The sequence below is a fragment of the Schistocerca cancellata genome, chromosome 3 (assembly GCF_023864275.1).
Source record: "Schistocerca cancellata isolate TAMUIC-IGC-003103 chromosome 3, iqSchCanc2.1, whole genome shotgun sequence".
NCBI classification, from domain to species: Eukaryota; Metazoa; Arthropoda; class Insecta; order Orthoptera; family Acrididae; genus Schistocerca; species Schistocerca cancellata.
The window spans coordinates 951,659,753-951,680,273 of record NC_064628.1 but is presented as its reverse complement, the minus strand read 5'-3'; the positions used below and the strand labels follow the sequence as shown (position 1 = coordinate 951,680,273).

The window sequence follows — 20,521 nt, the reverse complement described above, 5'->3', positions numbered from 1 at the left end:
GTGTAAGTAACAACAAATAGCAGTCTTTTGACATTGTTTCGCTAATGAGACGATTCCTCTGTCTTGTTTTTTAATTGTAAGCAGCGGTAGCGCGCACAAAAGCAAGCCATGCCGCGAGCGGCGACAGGCCGTAAACACGCACTATCAGAATGCGACAAACAATGTATGACACAGAACAGTAATGCATTTTCATCTTAGAGTGACGTAAACACCTATAACAAAGAAAACGGCACTTATCAGATCAAAGCAAAATAAGCAATCGATCCAAACCAGACGAAGCACGTGAAAAAGGAAGGGTACCCGTATAAATGCGGACAGAGGGGCTGACGCATAGCAATGGCTACCTGGTAAAGCTTAACTCCTAAGCTTACGACTCGAACCAAACTACTGTAGCTGTATCGTCATTCATTATACCTAAATTGTGTCTCATATTAGAATGGACCAACTTTGTTTCGATTTGGAGGTGCGGCCTAAAACTTTTCTCTCCCCTTGAATTTAGAGTCTCAGCTTTCAGGTGCGGCTTAGATTCGGGAAATTTTTTTTTTCCTTTATTTCGAATCTCATTTTTCAGGTGCGGCTTAGATTCGAGTGCGGCTTTGATTCGAGTAAATACGGTAGACGAAAATTAGATGGAAGATCCAATACTGCAAGAAGAATTTGCAGAACTGTGAAAGACCTAAGTTGAAACAAAGCCCCCAGAGAAGGCAAGATTCCATCAAAACTGATATCCTTGGGAGAGTCAGCCATGACTAAACTATCCCACAGATCAAGGTAGCACAGTGGGTAGCACACTGGACTCGCTCCCCCTGCGGGTCCGGGGATTAGAATAGGCCCGAGGTATTCCTGCCTGTCGTAAGAGGCGACTAAAAGGAGTCCATCCTCCTCACGGGGGTAGTTAGCGCCTGCGTCCGGAGACGGACGGTTCCACGACCTATAATCGTGGTCTTTTTGGTTTTTCACTTCTCGTTTCTTCCTTCCTTTTGTTGGTTCCTTTCTTTGCTCTTTTCCACCTCACTGTCTTCCTTACTCTTTCCCTTGACTTCTCCTTGCCTTCTCATTGCCTTTTTCTCCTTGCCTTCTCATTGCCTTTTTCTCCCTGCCTTCTCATTGCCTTTTTCTCCCTGCCTTCTCATTGCCTTCTTCTCCTTGTCTTCTAATTGCCTTCTTCTCCTTGCCTTCTCATTGCCTTCTACTCCTTGCCTTCTCATTGCCTTCTACTCCTTGCCTTCTCATTGCCTTCTACTCCTTGCCTTCTCATTGCCTTCTTCTCCTTGCCTTCTCATTGCCTTCTTCTCCTTGCCTTCTCTGGTCTCCGCCTCGGCGTTTGAGACAGTCTGTCCTCTTTCTCCCTCTCTCATCTTTTTCCTCTTCTTCCTTCCTTCCTCCCTGTGCGTGCCTGAAGGCCGACCCACGCGTTCGCACGCGTAGCCGGTGACGGGGTAACGCGTAAGTCCCCGCCCTGGGTAGACATGTAAGGCACGCGCGTACCCCCTGGTAAAGGCCAGGCCCGGGGAGGGGTGATTGCCTGAGCTGATACCTTCTGACCATGCCGATTGGTCCCTCCGTCTGTTTCTCGGGAGGTGTGACCTGAGGTGTAAACATTCACCTAAGGCGGGAGTGCCCTCTGAGAGGGTCCCCACAAGGAAGGAGCGCGCCATCGGAGACGCTGGCAATCATGGGGGATTCCTCCGCAATGGATTCTACTCCATCTCTCTCGACTTCGACCCAAAAACGGAAACGTGACCAGCCAACAGTGACAAAAGTACTACCGCCTGCCCCACAGTTCCTCGTAGTTTCTCGATCTGAGGACGGAAAGGATTTTTCCTCTGTCAACCCTTTCGTTATCCAGAAGGGCGTAGATGCCATAGCCGGATCTGTCAAATCTTGTACCAGGTTGCGTAACGGCACCTTATTACTAGAAACTGAGAGTGCCTTTCAGGCACAAAAACTGCTTCGGGCCACCCTCCTGTACACGTTCCCTGTCCGGGTGGAGGCCCACCGAACTTTGAATTCGTCTCGTGGTGTAGTCTATACGAGCTCCCTCGACGGATTGACTGACGAGGAGCTTCAATCTTTCCTCGCTGAGCAGGGCGTGACGGCTGTCCATAGGGTCATGAAAAAGGTCAACAATAACCTTGTACCGACCCGGACACTGTTCTTGACCTTCGATAGTGTTAAGCTGCCATCGCGCATCAAGGCGGGCTACGAGGTTATTTCTGTTTGCCCCTATGTCCCGACACCTACGCGCTGCTACCAGTGTCAGCGTTTCAATCACACTCTACAGTCTTGTTCCAATGCGGCTAAATGTGTCACTTGTGTGTGAACTGTCAGGGTGACCATGCCGCATCCTCCCGCGACTGTCCTGTCTATAAGGAAGAACGCTGTATCCAAGAAATTCGGGTCAAAGAGAAAGTGTCCACCTCGGCTGCTCGCAAGCTATTTTCTAGTAGGAAGCCCACGCTGCTCCCAGCGGGGAAATACAGTACTGTCCTCGCCTCTCCTCGGACTACCCGGGAGGTAGCAACCCAGACATGCGATCTGACCTTCAGCACCACGGTCGTCCGTTCGGCCAGTGCTAAGATCGCGCGGTCGACGTCTCCTCTTCCTCCCATCACCCCACAGACACCAGCCACTTCCTCAGCTTCTGCTAAGTCGAAGACCCCGAAGTCAGATGCACGAGCCTTCAAGAAGGAACCATCCCGTGCAGACTTCCTCCGTCCCTCGACATCCCAGCCTTCGACCGGTACTTCCACCAAACGTCCTTCTAAAAAGGCGCATAGGAAGCACAGTTCTCCTTCTCCGCCACGGCGCATTTCTTCTCCTGCGCCACCCAGCGGTTGCCGCCCCAGGCCGTCATCCGTTTCGCCTGGCCGCACCGCTGGTAGCCGTACATCTGGTCGTTCACCGGCGGAGGAAGCTCCCCCTCCCGGCCATCCTCCCGAGATGGCCGATGACCCTATAGACCCAATGGACGATGACTGTCCACCTACTGATAGCAGCGGCAGTGCTCGCTCGAAGCCAGGCCCTCAGCGGCCTTCGAGGTGACCCCTTCTTTCATCTTCCTTTTCTTACGATGGCACTTATTCACTGGAATATTCGCAGCATTCGCTCCAACCGAGAGGACTTGAAGTTGCTGCTACGCTTGCACCGTCCGCTCGTCGTAGCCCTCCAGGAAACGAAGCTACGCCCATGCGATCAAATTGCCTCCCCACTTTTACGTTTTCCTTTTGTACCGTTTACACTCCATCGTCATCTGCCGTTACCAGGGCAGACATGATGCAACTTATTGCTCAGCTGCCTGCACCATTTTTGTTAACTGGAGACTTCAATGCCCACCATCCCCTTTGGGGCTCTCCAGCATCCTGCCCGAGGGGCTCCTTGTTAGCAGACCTTTTCAACCAGCTCAATCTTGTCTGCCTCAATACTGGCGCGCCTACTTTTCTTTCGGACACATCTCACACCTATTCCCATTTAGACCTCTCTATATGTACTCCCCAACTTGCACGCCGGTTTGAGTGGTATGCACTTTCTGATACATATTCGAGCGACCACTTCCCGTGTGTTATCCATCTCCTGCAGCATACCCCCTCTCCGTGCTCCTCTAGTTGGATCATCTCCAAGGCAGACTGGGGGCTCTTCTCTTCCAGGGCGACCTTTCAGGATCAAACCTTCCCAAGCTGCGATCGTCAGGTCGCACACCTCACGGAAGTCATTCTCGCTGCTGCTGAATATTCCATCCCTCACCCTACTTCTTCTCCACGTCGCGTACCGGTCCCCTGGTGGACCGCAGCATGTAGAGACGCTTTACGTGCTCGTCGACGTGCTTCACGCACATTTAAATGCCACCCTACAGTGGCGAATTGTATCAATTATAAACAATTACGTGCTTAGTGTCGTCGTATTATTAACGAAAGCAAGAAAGCCAGCTGGGCTGCTTTCACAAGCACCTTCAACAGTTTTACTCCTTCTTCTGTTGTCTGGGGTAGTCTGCGCCGGCTATCTGGCACTAAGGTCCACTCACCAGTTTCGGGCTTGAAGGTCGCGAATGCAGTCCTTGTGGCCCCTGAGGCTGTCTTCAATGCCTTCGGCCCCTTTTTCGCAGAGGTTTCGAGCTCTGCTCATTACCACCCTGCCTTCCTCCCCCGCAAACAAGCAGAGGAGGCTAGGCCACCTAACTTCCGCTCCTCGAATTGTGAAAGTTATAATGCCCCATTCACCATGCGGGAACTCGAATACGCACTTGGCCGATCACGGTCCTCCGCTCCAGGGCCTGATTCTATTCATATTCAGATGCTGAAGAACCTTTCTCCTGCGGGTAAAGGTTTTCTTCTTCGTACTTATAATCGCATCTGGATTGAGGGACATGTTCCCGCATGCTGGCGCGAGTCTATTGTTGTCCCGATTCCTAAGCCGGGGAAGGACAAGCACTTGCCTTCCAGTTATCGACCTATCTCGCTTACCAGCTGTGTCTGTAAAGTGATGGAGCGAATGGTTAACTCTCGATTGGTTTGGCTGCTCGAGTCTCGACGCCTACTTACCAATGTACAATGTGGATTTCGTAGGCGCCGCTCTGCTGTTGCCCATCTGGTTACCTTGTCGACCTTCATTATGAATAACTTCTTGCGGAAGCGCCCGACCGCGGCTGTGTTCTTTGATTTGGAGAAGGCTTACAACACCTGTTGGAGGGCGGGCATTCTCCGCACCATGCATACATGGGGCCTTCGCGGTCGCCTCCCTCTTTTTGTTCGTTCCTTTTTAACGGATCGACAGTTCAGGGTACGTGTGGGTTCTGTCCTGTCCGACACCTTTCGCCAGGAGAATGGGGTGCCACAGGGCTCAGTTTTGAGCGTCGCGCTCTTCGCCATCGCGATCAATCCAATAATGGATTGCCTCCCAGCTGATGTATCAGGCTCCCTTTTCGTGGACGATTTTACCATCTATTGCAGCGCGCAGTGTACACGTGTCCTGGAGCGCTGTCTTCAGCGTTCTCTTGACCGTCTTTACTCCTGGAGTGTCGCCAATGGCTTCCGTTTTTCTGCCGAGAAGACGGTCTGTATTAACTTCTGGCGCTACAAAGAGTTTCTCCCACCGTCCTTACAACTCGGTCCTGTTGCTCTCCCAATCGTGGAGACAACCAAATTTTTAGGCCTTACCTTTGACAGGAAACTTAGCTGGTCTCCACATGTTTCATATTTGGCCGCCCGTTGTACCCGTTCTTTAAATGTCCTCCGTGTTCTCAGTGGTATGTCGTGGGGAGCGGATCGAACCGTCCTACTTCGTCTATATCGGTCGATCGTCCGCTCCAAGCTGGATTATGGGAGCTTCGTATACTCCTCTGCACGGCCATCCATCTTACGCCGCCTCAACTCCATACAACATCGGGGTTTACGACTTGCGATCGGAGCATTTTATACCAGTCCCGTAGAGAGTCTTCATGCTGACGCTGGCGAATTGCCACTCACCTACCGGCGCGATATACTGCTTTGTCGGTATGCCTGTCGGCTACTGTCAATGCCCGACCATCCGTCTTATCGTTCCTTTTTTGACGACTCTCTTGACCGTCAATACGGGTTGTATGTCTCTGCCCTGCTACCCCCTGGAGTTCGCTTTCGTCGCCTCCTTCAACACCTTAATTTTTCACTCCCTGCAACCTTTCGAGTGGGCGAGAGCCGCACGCCACCTTGGCTCCAGGCTCAGGTCCGCGTTCAACTTGACCTCAGCTCGCTCCCAAAAGAGGTCACCCCAGGTTCGGTCTACCACTCCCGTTTTTTGGAACTTTGTTCGAAGTTCATCGACATGACTTTCATTTATACAGATGGCTCTAAGACCAATGACGGGGTCGGGTGTTCTTTTATTGTCGGGGCACAAAGTTTCAAATACCGGCTCCATGATCATTGTTCGGTCTTCACAGCTGAGCTCTTTGCCCTCTACCAGGCTGTTCTTTACATCTGCCGCCACCGACATTCTGCTTATGTCATCTGCTCAGATTCCCTGAGCGCCATCCAGAGCCTCAGTGATCCGTACCCGGTTCACCCTTTCGTACACCGGATCCAACGCTCTCTTCAGCGGCTGGTGGACGTCAGTCCGCCAGTTAGCTTTATGTGGGTTCCTGGCCATGTCGGTATCCCTGGGAACGAAGCTGCAGATGCCGCGGCCAAGGCTGCGGTCCTCCAGCCTCGGACAGCTTCTTGTTGTGTCCCTTCGTCCGATTTTAGCAGGGTCATTTGTCGGCGCGTTGTGTCGCTGTGGCATGCCGATTGGGCTGCACTTACCGACAACAAGCTTCGGGCCTTAAAACCTCTTCCCGTGGCTTGGACGTCCTCCTCACGCCCTTCTCGGCGGGAGGAGGTCGTTTTAGCAAGGTTAAGGATTGGACACTGCCGGTTCAGCCATCGCCATCTGCTGACGGCTGCGCCGGCGCCGTTCTGCCCATGTGGGCACTTGCTGACGGTTAGGCACATTTTAATGTCCTGTCCCGATCTTAACCAACTGCGCCTCGATCTTAACCTGCCTAATACTTTCGATGCCGTTTTAGCGGATGACCCACGAGCAGCTGCTCGTGTTCTTCGTTTTATCCATTTGACAAACCTCGCTAAGGACATTTGATGATGTTGTTTTTTAATCCTATGCCTGTCAGTCTGTCTTTTATCATGTTTTCCCTTTTAGTTGTTGTTGTCAACTTGTGCCTCGCGGTGCATTCTTAGAGTAGTCAGGGTGCTAATGACCATTGAAGTTGTGCGCCCTAAAACCACAAAAAAAAAAAAAAAGAGAGAAAGAAACACTGGACTCGCATTTAGGATGATGACATTTAAAATGTGTCTGGCCATGCTGAGTTACGTTTTCTGTGATTTCTCGATATTGCTTAAGGCAAATGCTGAGATAATTCATTTGAAAGGGCACAGCTGTTTTGCCTCTCAATCCTTCCCTAATCTTTAATGACCTCATTGTTGATGGGACCTTAGATTAAACACCTCCTATGGCTAAGTTATTCAACTTGATGTGCAAGATGTATAAGACAGGGGAAATACCCACAGACTTCAATAAGAATGTATGTAATAATTGCAGTTAAAACAAAAAAGGAGGTGCTGACAGCTGTTAATATTTCTGAACTAGCAGTTAAGTTATGGTTGCAAAATACTGACACGATTTATTTATGGAAGAACGGGAAAACTGATGGAAGCTGACTTCTGGGAAGATCAGTTTAGGTTCAGAGGAAATGTGGGAACTTGTGAAGCAATACTGACCATACGACTTCCCTTGGAAGACAGATTAATAAAAGGTGAACCTACATTTAATAGCATTTGTAGTTTTGGAGAAAGCTTTTGACATTGTTACGTGGAACATATTCTATAAATTTCTGAAGACAGCAGGAGTACATACTGGGAGTGAAAGGGTATTTACAACTCATATAGAAACAAGACAACATTTATAAGAGGCAAAGTGTGTGACAAGGAAGCAGTGGTTGAGAAGGGACTGAGACAGGGTTGTAGGCTATCCCCACTGACGTTCAATGTGTACATCGAGAAAGCAGTAAATAAAGCCAAAGAAAACTTTGGATTAGGAATTAAACTTCAGGGAGAAGAAATAAAAACTTCGCGGTTTGACGGTGATATTCTAATTCTGTCAGAGACAGCGAAGTACTTGCAAGAGCAGTTGAAAGGAATTGATAGTGTCTTCAAAGGAGAATATAAGATGAACATTACCAAAAGCAAAACGAGGGTAATGAAATGTATTTCGGTTTATTGGAAGTATTTTTGGGAAAGTGTGTGTATCTGTAAAGGAGACTGCATGTGGGACACTAGTGCAACCTATTCTTGAGTCCTGCTGTAGTGTTTGGGATCCACACCAGTTCAGATTAACAAAAGACTGCAAAGGAATTCAAAGACATAGTGCTAGATTTGTTACCAATAGGTTCAAACAACAAACAGATATTATGGAGGTGCTTCAGGTTGTCAAATAGGAATGTTTAGAGGAAAGACGATGTTGTTTTGAAGAACACTATTGAGAAATTTAGAGAACCAGTAATTGAAGCTGACTGCAGAACAATTCTACTGCCACCAACATAGATTTTGCATAAGGATCATGAAAATAAGATAGGAGAAATGAAGGCTTATAGAGGGACATACTCTTGGTCATTTTTCCCTCACCATCTTTGCGAGTGGAACAGGAAAGGAAATGACTAGTAGTGGCACAGGGTTCACTCTGCCATGCATCGTGCGGTGGCTTTCAGAGTGTGTGCATATGTAGATGTAGGTGTATACATGGGCCGCTGAAACACCACAGATACACACAGCAAATAACTACGAAGTATGTTTTGGAAATGCAGGCTACACTCAGCATGTATATAAGCCATATGAGTACAACAAAAACTGTTTTTCCAACACTGGAATAAACAACTACGGAGAAAAGGCTTTTGATATTATATGAAACTAGAAAATAAACGACACCCAAAATGAATTACAATTTCTCTAAGAAGTAGTTCTGAATTGTTACCATAGTAGCTGCATATAAAATGTATAATTATGTAAACCTAAGCATACCAATGAATACGCTGTCCACAATTCTAGAACAAAATAAAGAAAAAGATGCATAGCGTACTCAGTTGCAGAACGAGAGAATTAATTCTGTGTACATTTACACATGCCAGTTTCTGATGTCAGTCTTGCATTTCCATCCATTTCTTCTTCTCTGTCATTGAAATTGTTGCCAAATCCACTGTCATCATCATCAACAGAAATCATTCATTGTTAATTCTCATGTATAATTCTGTCTATAGCCTGTGCTTCTTGAGTAAGCTTACTAACATGGTCTCTCTTTTTCCTCCATGAGGTGGTATCTACAGTAGCAAGACCATCACATATCAGCCTTTCAACTTACATTAGTGTAAAATACTTGTTATTATTTCGAACGTAAGCCTTAACATCACTGCAAACCAGTTCAGTTGGGTTAAAATTCAGTGATAAGGCAGCTAATTACCATATGAGTCTGTTCCCTTGCAATTTCATCTACAGCATTTGTAGGTGTTACAGGCTTATTCCGTTTTAATATCACACAATGGTAATCTTCATTTTCCATTACAGACACTGTTGGAACACTAAACTGAAGTAGCGAAGTTTTGAACAATCCTGGGTGGTCCTTATCCTCTGATAGTCACAGGTTTCTTAGGATTGAAAAACTATAAGACCTTCAGAGATAAGTGTCCGAAGAACCTGCATGAGCCACAACTAATTGGGACCCTCTTCCTGTTGGCAGACAACCACTGGTATTCAGAGTATCATCTGTCCAGCATTTATCAACTGCTTCTCCAGCAGTGCTGACCCAGGTTTCATTTAACCGTATAATTGAATGTATATCATTTTCATCAATTTTATGCAAGAAACTATTATGACACACAATGACATGAGTTTGTTTGAGCAACAGTTCTTAAGTGTCCAACTTTTTAAAGTGGAAGCCCATACTTTCTAACACCATTTTAAGTGATCCCCCCCCCCCCCCCCCCCCCCCCCCCCCCCCCCCCCGAGAAAAGTTCAAATTCTTTTAAAGCGATTAGAAACTTCACTACTGTGGGGTATTCTTGCCTGCTGTAATATCTGTAAATGTGCCAGTGAACTGTGTCAGTTTGGAATGAATCGAGATCTTTAACTGGACAAGGCTGCTTTTTCTCCTTTCCAGGAGTACTAAAAAATGCACTGTTTTCTGCACAGGGGCTTTGTCCCACACTGTTTACCTCAGTATCCTGCAAGTCTTAAAGTAGCACTTCCTTTATTACAGCAGTTCTTCATCTAAGTCCTATAATTTTCAAGGTACGCGTAGCAGAAATCGATCCATGCTTATGAACAGAAACAAATTCTTCTCCTTGCTCATAAAACTCTAGTGTCTTTCGTAGCAACACCAAAGCCCGATGGCACTCCATTGACGCACCAGATTGCCATTTGGCGAACGACATAGATTTGGTGCCCCCTGCCCCCCTCCTCACCCCCATGAACCATAGACTGTGGCATCGGTGGGGAGGCTTGCGAGCCTCAGCGATACAGATAGCCGTTACCGTAGGTGCAACCACAATGGAGGGGTATCTGTTGAGGGGCCAGACAAACGTGTGGTTCCTGAAGAGGGGCAGCAGCCTTTTCAGTAGTTGCAGGGGCAACAGTATGGATCATTGACTGATCTGGCCTTGTAACACTAACCAAAATGGCCTTGCTGTGCTGGTACTGCGAACGGATGAAAGCAAGGGGAAACTATAGCTGTAATTTTTCCTGAGGGCATGCAGCTTTACTGTATGGTGCATGGAGAGCTGCATCAAACCAGTCTCAGGACTGAAGACCACAACAACAACAACAACAATAACAACACCAGTTTGGTAATGTTCTTTAATAAACAATAACTGGTATTGAGACAGTAACACGACACAACCATATAGAAACAGGTGGTCACACACTAACACAAAATGTTTACATAAAAGCTGGTAACATAGTAGCATGGACACCAGAACCGGCTTTTGTTGCTGGTGCTGTAATCTGTTCAGAAGCTGCAGTAGCTCGCTTTCCTTGTTTGTTTGTCAGTCGTACTGCCAACTTTAAGGCACTTGTATAGTGACATGAATTGCCATGTTCCAGCAGCCCAAGTATAGATGTATCTGAATTAAATTGGGAGAGCCTGAAGACATTTGATTAGAAAATGAGAGACTCAGAAAGTAGAAGCCGAGATTTCATATTTAGGCACTATTTTAATATATGATGACTGAAGTAGATAGTGTATAAAATCCAGACTGGCAGTGGCAAAAAAAAGTGTTTTTGGGGAAGAGAAATTTGTTAACATTGAATATAAATTCAAAGTGTTAGGAAATGTTTACCAAAGGTATTTGTCTGGAGTGTAGCCAGTATGGAAGTGAAATGTGGATGATAAGCAGTTCATACAAGAAGAGAATGGAAGCTTTTGAAATGTGGTGCTACAGAACAGTGATGAAGATTAAATGAGTAGATCACATAAGGAATAGGGTGGTGCTGAATAGAGCTGGGGAGTGTAGAAATTTATTGGTTGATAGAATACACTCTGAGGCGTCAAGTGATCACCAGGTTAGTATGGGAAGGAAGTGTGGAGGGCAAAACTCGTAAACAAGCCAAGAGATGAATGTTGTAAGCAGCTGCAAATGGATGTAGGTTGCAGTAATTCTTCAGAGATGAAGAGGCTCGCACAGGATAGAGAAATGCAGATAGCTGCATCAAACCAGTCTTCAGACTCAAGACCACAACAACAGTAAATTAACTTTCAAGAAATTTCAAGAACAGTATTGAGAATCGTCAAAATAGTTCACAATACAAAATCCTCAACATGATTGGGTTATTGGAAATACTACTGCCAGAAATGTTAATGGAAAATTACATAATGAAGTAGTTGCGAACAAATGTATTGCACATTATTGACAGTAAGGTCACAATTTTCTGCACTTCAATGTGTTTAATTTTGCCAAAAAAAGTCATGTTTGTCAAGTGTCACATTTCCTGATAGTTTATCTCAATAAATTGTGCCAGAAATTATACATTTGAAGAGACAGTTAATGAGGTGCATCAGTTGAACTTCGTATTCTCATAGTATGCAAGTGCGATAGCAAAAACCACTAAATACAGAACTCTAGTTTTGCAAACATGTAACTCCATGTGACTCCCACTTGATTTTCTTTTATCGGCCAATCAGACCACCTTGAGCTGCACTATAGATTGGGTTGTAGCCACTAACTTTACTTCACGAAATAGTAAAAATAAAAATTAGTAAAGACTGAAGCATACATTCTCATTGTTCTGTTTTGTGATGTCACATGTCCTGTGTTGTGACTGGCTGATAGAACCAAGCCGAGCAGATGCCATGCCTATTTACATATTTGCAAAGCTAAAGTTCTGCATTTTGGTGGTTTTCATAGTTAGACTACATACTACTCATGTGTTGTTGTGATCTTCATCCTGAAGAACGATTTGATGCAGCTCCCCGTGCTAGTATATAGTCTACAAGCCTCTTCATATATGAATAACCACAACTAACTACCATTTTAACATGCTTACTGCCTTTACGCTTTCTTCTGTTCCAGATTGACTATTCCTTGATCCATCAGATTGTGCCATGTTAATTGATTCCTTTTCTTAGTCGAGTTGTGCCACATATTTGAAAGTCTAGATTGGTATATTAACAACTATGAAAAGGATAAATAGCTACACACCATAAAGATGACACTTTGAGTTGCAGACAGGCACAACAGAAAGATTGTTACTCACAGAGCTTTTGGCCAAAGCATTTTTCAGAGAAAAAAAAACCACACACACACACACACACACACACACACACACACACACACACACACACACACAGAGACTAGGCACACGTCATGCACACATGACCGCTATCTCTGGCTGCTGTGGTGAGAACACATTCTGGCATCTGTGGCCAGGAATAGCGATCATATGTGCATGTGGTGTGTCTGATTGTGGAAATGTGTCTGTGTTTCCTTATCTGAAGAAGGCCTTAGGTAAAAACTCAATCTGTGACAGTCTTATTGTCTTGCCTGTCTGCAGCTCAGCTTGTTGTCTTTACTGTGAGTAGCAGTCTACCATTTTCATAATAGTCTCCCCAATTCTATTCAGTACCTCTTTGTTTTTTATACAATTTACCCATATAATCTTCAGAATTTTTCTGTTCTCTTCTTGCTCTCTAAGTCTGCAAATGATATAAGCATAGGTTTGCCTTCCTTCCTTCACTCTGTCTTTTAGGGTAAGCTGTAGGGTCATATTTTGCGTCGTGTGTACCTACACTTCTTGGAAACCCAGGCTTATCTTCCCTGAGATTACCTTCTACTAGTTTTTCTATTTTGTTGTAAATAATTTTTGTTAATATTTTGCAGTCATGATCTATTAAACTGATAGTTTGACAGTATTCACATCCGTCAGCACCTGCCTTCTTTATAACTGGAATTGTTACATTCTCCTTTCAGTCTGAGGCTATTTTGTGTGTGTCATTTATTTTGCACAGTAGCTGGAATAGTTTATCATGATTGATTTTCCCAAGGATGTCAATAATTTCGAAGAAACGTCGTTTACTCCTGGAGTCTTGTCTTTGCTTATCTTGACCGCCCTAAACAACTGTTTGTCCAGATGCAAATTACAAAATGTTTCAAGCAAATGTTCTTTAGCCATCAGGGGGACATCAATCAGCATGATTGCCTTCATCGTAGCTTTGTTTTTTATAAAGATTTGAACAGTGGTATGACTTTTTTAAATGGCACCCGGTAGTTTTTATTCGGTAATTCATTTCCTCTCCTAAAGACTTATTCAAAAATGTATCACAGTTTACTATTCACATTATTAATTACATAAAACAACATTGATGTTGACACTCCCTGCGCTTAGTGCAGGTACTCAGGGTAACAGAACACATCCACATGCTGACATTGGCAGAGGACAAATGTAAACATTAATAGAATGCACACCTGTCATTCCATCAACCATTGTCAGTTGAAGAGTTGTGTGAGTAGAATGTACACCAATGAAGAGATGGTAGAAATGCTACTCATCTATGGGGAATGTAAGTTAGCAGAACAGTAATTTAAATGCTGTTTTTGTATGTAAGGATACATTTAGTACAGTAGTTTAGTCCTTTTAAATACTGTTGTCCAGAGAAGGCATACAGTAGAGGCTGTCCTTCCCACAAACTGTGTCAACATAACGTTTCTTTTATTGTTGTTGTTGAAGGTAGGCAAAATGCTATGCAGGCAGCGGAACTGTACAGAGAGCGGGTACCCTGACAAGAACCCACCTTCCCGATGGATGTTTTCTCGTCTTGTTGCGACGCTTCAGGAAGCAGGAAGTTTCAACCCACGACAACGCAATCATTGTAGCACTCGCAGAGACGAATCTGCCGAAGTTAACTGTTCTCGCTTCTGTTCCTACGAATCCGCATGTGAGCACACAACAGCTCGAACACTAGATTGGCATTCCTAAAACCAGTGTACATCGTATTCTTACACGTCATAGGTTTCATTCTTACCATGTACACCTACATCAGGAATTGCACGGGAATGATTTCCAGAATCGTTACAGGTCTGTCAGTAGCCACAGCAGCAAATCCTCGCCAACACAAACTTCTTCTCCAATGTTATATTTACTGACGAATGTTCCTTCTCAAACAAAGGATAGGTAAATACAAGGGACAACCCACGATGGCTTAGACAGGTGGAACTTCAGCGTCAGTAGATAGTTAACGTCTGGTGTGGGATTCTCGGTACTACAATTATTGGCCCATATTTCATCATTGGTAGTTTAAACGGCACAGTGTATGCCAACTTCCTCATACAAATTCTTCCTTCTCTTCTGGATGAAGTGCTTCTAAGAACCAGAATGCTTATGTGGTATCAACATCATGAATGTCCAACACACAATGCCTTGCGTGCATGTTGTGTTCTGAACCGAAGGTATCTTGCCAGATGGATTGGTCCAGGAGGAACAGTTACTTGGCCTGCTAGGTCTCCTGATTTAAATCCTCTGTACTTTTTTATTTGGGGATGCATTAAAGACCTTGTCTATAGCGACATTCCAACAACTCCAGAGGACATGCAGGAACATATCGTGCTTGCTTGTAATTCTCTTCAGTAGGCAACACTGGAAGCAGTAAATAATTCTATCATTCAACGAGTGCACCAGTGTATTGGTGTCCAGTGTCACCAATTTGAGCACCTTTGAATGTTCTACTCCTGGGCAATGGTACTGGAGAGTCAAAGTTAATTTTGTGTTATGTTTTTACTTGGTTTTCATTTGTTTTCTGACAAATCCAGCAAGTGGATGAGTTTGTGACCCCTGGCGCAAAGTCAATGCTGTGTCATGTAATTACTAATGTCGTGTTTTAGTGAATGGTACACTGTGATAGATACGTTTCTGAATAGGTCTTTAGGAGAGGAAATAAATTACCGAATAAAAAATACGAGGTACCATTTAAAAAACGTCATAGCGCTGCTCATATCTTTGTAAAAAACAAAGCTACAACAAAAGCAATAGTATTGCTGACGGCTAAAGAACATTTGCTCGAAACATTTTGTATTTTGCATCTGGACAAACAGTTATTTCAGGTGGTCAAGATAAATGGGACACCATGTATATTGCTTCCACTTTTCAGCTTTCCCGTCTTTGCTTAGTACTGGCTTGCCATCTAGCTCTCAACATTCATACAGCTGCTCGTCTTTTCTCCAAAGGTCAATTTAATTTTCTTATAGGTAGCATCTATTTTTCCCCCCTAGTTATGCATGCTTCTGCAGCCTTGCATTTGTTCTCTAACCATTCAACCATTCCTGATAAGCCGCTTTTCACTTGCTGTTAATCACATTTTCAGAGATCAGCATTTTCTTTAACTTGTTGAATTTACTTTTTTTTATTTTATTTTTATATTTTCAATGTGTTTAGTGTTCTCTGAGGATTTGTGCAGGCCTGGGCTCTGTGCTGCTTCAAGTGTCATACCTCACTTGCTAGTATTAATCTTTTTTTGTCTTATTTGTACCATTTCAGTTAATCACCACCTAAAGTTATGCATGAAACTCAACAATCTCTGGTTCTTTCAATTTATTCAGGTCCCATTTCCTTAAGTTTAGTTCTTTGTACTATTTGATCAGCACAAATATAACATAATAATAACAGGTGAAATTGTTATTCATCATATCAATGAAAGACCTCCACAGTACTTTGAGACATGTTCCAAAATAGTGACTTGCTTTGATCAAAGTGGGGAACATTATCATCTTAATAGATTCTAGATGACATCATTGCTGACTTCAGTGTTTATAAAGTGGCTGTGATGTTGTATGTGATATAACATGCCAGGAAAGGTGTCTGTTATCACTGGAGGTATTTTTACTGTTACATTTGTAGTTTTGTTAATCTTTACAATTGAAGACCCTACAATACCTTGAGCCAAGTACTAAAATTGTGTTTCGGTGTGTCCTCTGTTAGTAGACAATGCCACAGGGTATGCTAAAAGGTATACACACAACACATACATGTCGTATTAGCGCACAGAAATACTACTGGTGACGGATTTTTAAACTTCTGAAACGTATAGTGGAAAGAAATGGTCACTGTTAACAATAAACTTGTAGTTTCAATGATGTCCTATCTGTGCAGTGAAATCCTTGTTGATATTTATCTATATTTGCTAATCACAAAAATGATTGCAGCTTCTGACAAGATTACAAGAAGCTGTGCAGTGCAAAGAAGAAGCCGGAAACCCAATTGACGTCAAGCTGCGTGAAGTCTCGGATGAACTGCATGCGGTCATTGTTGAGTACCTGCAGGTGAGGGATATAAGAATAATCTCTAGTGTTAGATATGAAGACTCAATTTATCTGTTCAGAAAGTGGAATGTATACTGTCTGAGTACTGGTGCCTTTGGCAGGTCAGTTATTTAAGACAACAATTATCTGTTTTGTCCATTGCACTTATTTATCACAAATGCAGGTCACTGTGGACCAGTCATTCCGATGCCTGAATGGTGATGTAGTGGTGTCTCGTAAAGCATCCCTGAAGGATGTATCAGAGCCAGGTGGACCATTGTTTGCTCTTCAGTTCCACATTGGTCACATCAGGAGCATTCTGAAGCTCATCGTAGATTTGTCGCAGATACCACAGTTCTGCAAATTCACAGTGGTGTAACACAGTTGTGTTACATCACTATCTTATGGGAGGAGAAAATTGTGGTACCTTCAAAGTTGGATCTGCCACAGTATGGGAATTTTTGACATTACGATCTTGCCAAAGTGATTCCAATGACGTTGAAGTCAGGGAGTTGATTGACGACTGCCCTATATTGACATTGGTATCAGTTGCTGCCATTTTAAGGAATTCTACAACGATGAGAATGGGAAGGGATGGGTCAGCATTATATGATTCACATTGTCTATTTTATCAGTGTGTTGACAAGATTGATATGGCAGCTATTTATCCGGGAGGAGCATAGTATTCTGTGGTTGGGTTTATGGGGCTATTGTGTTAATGCTTTTTTGTAGGCTAAATAAAATACTTGACTTCCCACAGAGATGTATGTGGAAAAGTCTGTCACTGAACATCTTGTTTAGCAGATGAAGATCTGCAAGGAATACACTGGTACATCTGGGGTACTAGTCCTCCTTTCCAAAGTATATCTAAGACTGGACTTAAATCAATAAACACAGCAGATGTTATCAATTTTTCTTGAAACCCTCTCTGTTTTGTAAGTGTGAGTTAGAGGGCCTGATTGCAACAGCTTCTTGCTGACTTAAAACGAGCTTGCTCTGTTGGTATGCTACTGTTTACAAATGGTGTTAAGATGCACTTAAATTGTTATTTCAAAGATCTAGCAGAAAATGTTTAAAAGTACAGTGGTCTGTAGCTTTGTGCAACACAATGTTTTCCCAGGCTTAGAGAGAACAGGATGAAAATTCTATACAAGAGGTCCAACCACTGATAACATAGGTAAAGGGAGTGCCTTTAAGAATAGTGGAATTGGTAGCCCTGAGGTAAAAGATTTGCAGGATCAGTAGTATAGCCAGAGTTATGTAGTAGAAGATGAAGTGGGAGAAAACAGAAAAATTCGATCAGTCACTAACAAAGAGATAGAGGGGCTGGCTAGTACTTACCTCAGCTCAGTACAGCCGATAGATAACACAAAACATAACAGAAAATTTACATTCCTAGCTTTCGGAACTTTGTTCCTTCATCAGGGAGGAGAGAGGGGAAAAAAGGGAAGAAGGGAAAGTGGATTTAGTTACTCACAACCCAGGTTATGAAGCAACAGGGAAAGGTAAACAGGGAAGGTAGCAAGGATGGAGGCATGGTTGTCAGAGGGAAGCCAAAGATATTCTACTGTTAAGTACTGTGCCAGCTTCAAACCAGAGAGGATGCATTCAGAAGTAAAGAAGTATGTAGTATAAAGATAAACACAACTGTGTAAGATGAAAAGATGCGTGAATGGCTAAAGAGGAGAGGGAAAAAGAAGAGGACTGAAGAGTAAATGGGAGTGAGGTTGGTTAACGTAGGTTCAGTCCAGGGGGATGGCGGGATGAAAGGATGTGTTGGAGTGCAAGTTCCCATCTCCGCAGTTCCGAGGGACTGTTGGGTGGGAGAAACCAAATGGCAAGTACGTTGTAGATGGTTCCTAGGTCCCTAGAATTATGCTGGATGGCATGCTCTGCTACTGGGTATTGGGCATCTCCTAGGCGGACAGTTCGTCTGTGCCCGTTCATGCGCTCAGCCAGTTTAGTTGTTGTCATACCAATGTAAAAGGCTGTGCAGTGTAGGCATGTCAGCTGATAAATGACATGTGTTGTTTCACATGTGGCCCTGCCTTGAATTGTGTTTGGTTTACCAGTAATGGGGCTGGAGTAGGTGGTTGTGGGGGGATGCATGGGGCAGGTTTTGCAGCAGGTTCGGTTACAGGGGTAGGAACCGCTGGGTAGAGAAGGTGGTCTAGGAACATTGTAGGGTTTGACAAGGATGTTACGGAGGTTAGGGGGGCGACGAAAGGCAACTCTGGATGGTGTGGGGAGAATATTGTCAAGGGATGATCTCATTTCAGGGCTTGACTTGAGAAAGTCATATCCCTGGTGGAGTAATTGGTTGATGTATTCGAGGCCAGGATAATTTGGGTGACAAGGGGGATGCTTCTGTGTGGTCTGGGGGTAGGAACATTGTTGTTGGATGGGAAGGAATGTATAGCCCGGGAGATCTGTTTGTGGACAAGGTCTGCAGGATAGTTGCGGGAGAGGAAAGCACTGGTCAGGTTATTGGTGTAATTGTTGAGGGATTCGTCACTGGAGGAGATACGTTTGCCACGAATACCTAGGCTGTAGGGAAGGGAGCGTTTGATGTGGAATGGATGGCAGCTATCAAAGTGAAGGTACTGTTGTTTGTTTGTGGGTTTGATGTGGACAGAGGTGTGGATGTAAGCTTCAACAAGATGGTCAACATCCAGAAAGGTGGCTTGGGGTTTGGAGAAGCACCAGGTGAAATTCAGACTCGAAAAGGAGTTGAGGTTATGGAGGAAATTAAGGAGTGTTTCTTCACCATGAGTCCAGACCACAAAGTTGTCATCTATAAACCTATACCAGGCCAGGGGAAGCAGCTGTTGGGTCTTCAGGAAAGCCTCCTCCATGCAGCCCATGAAGAGGTTGGCATATGACGGAGCCATCCTGGTTCCCATGGCCGTTCCCCTGATTTGTTTGTAGGTCTGGCCTTCAAAAGTGAAGTAATTATGGGTGAGGATGAAGTTGGTAAGTGTGATAAGGAACGAGGTTTTTGGAAGATCTTTGGGTGGGCATTGGGAGAGGTAGTGTTCAAGGGCAGAGAGACCATGGGTATGTGGGATGTTTGTGTAAAGGGATGTAGCATCTATGGTGACAAGAAAGGTTTCAGGTGGGAGGGGAGTGGGAATGGATTTGAGGCATTGTAGGAAGTGGTTTGTGTCTTTGATGTAGGATGGGAGTCTGCAGGTGATAGTTGGAAGTGTTGGTCTACCAGAACTGAGATACGTTCTGTTGGGGCCCTGAAGCCTGCCACAATTGGACAGCCAGGATGGTTCTCTTTGTGGATTTTGGGTAATAGGTAGAAAGTAGGGATACGTGGCTCAGGTGGAGTGAGTAGGTCTATGGAAGCCATTGTGAGGCTTTGTGAGGGACCTTGGATTTTTAGGATTTTCTGCAGCTCAGTCTGGATGGAGGGAATGGGATCCTGGGTAAGAGCTTTGTAGGTTGAGGTGTCAGAGAGTTGACGCAGTTCTTCTGCCACATACTCCACACGGTCAAGTACCACAGTTGTGGAGCCTTTATCCACAGGGAGGATAACAATAGAGCAGTCTGTTTTCAGCTCCTTAATGGCATGGGATTCAGCTGGGGTGATGTTGGGGGTTGTCGGGATGTTCTTCAAGAAGGACTGGGAGGCAACACTGGATGTGAGGAATTCCTGAAATGTCTACAAGGGATGGGTTTGGGGGAGGGGAGGAGGATCCCTTTGGGAAGGCGGTTGGAACTGTTCTAGACAGGGTTCAACACTGGGTTTAGTATCTGGGGGCTGTGTTTGGGTGGTGAAGTGGTATTTCCAGTTGAGGTTCCGGGTAAATGAGAGGAGATCACAGTTGGGCACTGTCCCACAAAAACAGTCTGTAAATAGATTTCACATGCATACCCTCACACACCTCTAGTACTCCCACCATCCCCAAGAACCAGCTGCGAAAGAGAACCACTCCCCCCTCTTTATCACCCAGTATCGTCCCAGACTGGAACAACTGAACCTTACCTTTCACCAGGACTTACAATATCTATCATCATTTGTGGAGGTGAGGTCCTATACTCAATCCTTCCCAACCTTCCTAAAGTGGTAACTCCCACCCACCCACCCAACCTGCACAACATCCTAGTCCATCCCTTTGCCACACACTTAGTCATACTCCTTGCCACATGTGAAAGTCCCAGGTACAAGGCCTGTCCGATTCACCAACACAGCACGTCGTACTACAGTCCCATCAC

At 44.7% G+C, this 20,521-nt stretch overlaps 1 protein-coding gene across 1 annotated transcript in view; it reads left to right on the top strand.

Moving 5' to 3' along the window:
• The window catches only part of LOC126176014 (F-actin-uncapping protein LRRC16A), a 573,185-nt gene that overhangs the window by 405,007 nt on the left and 147,657 nt on the right, over positions 1–20,521 (top strand). The window contains exon 20 of the mRNA XM_049923133.1: positions 16,202–16,318. Within this exon, the coding sequence (XP_049779090.1) occupies positions 16,202–16,318 (117 nt within the window). The remainder of the gene's footprint in view (positions 1–16,201; positions 16,319–20,521) is intronic.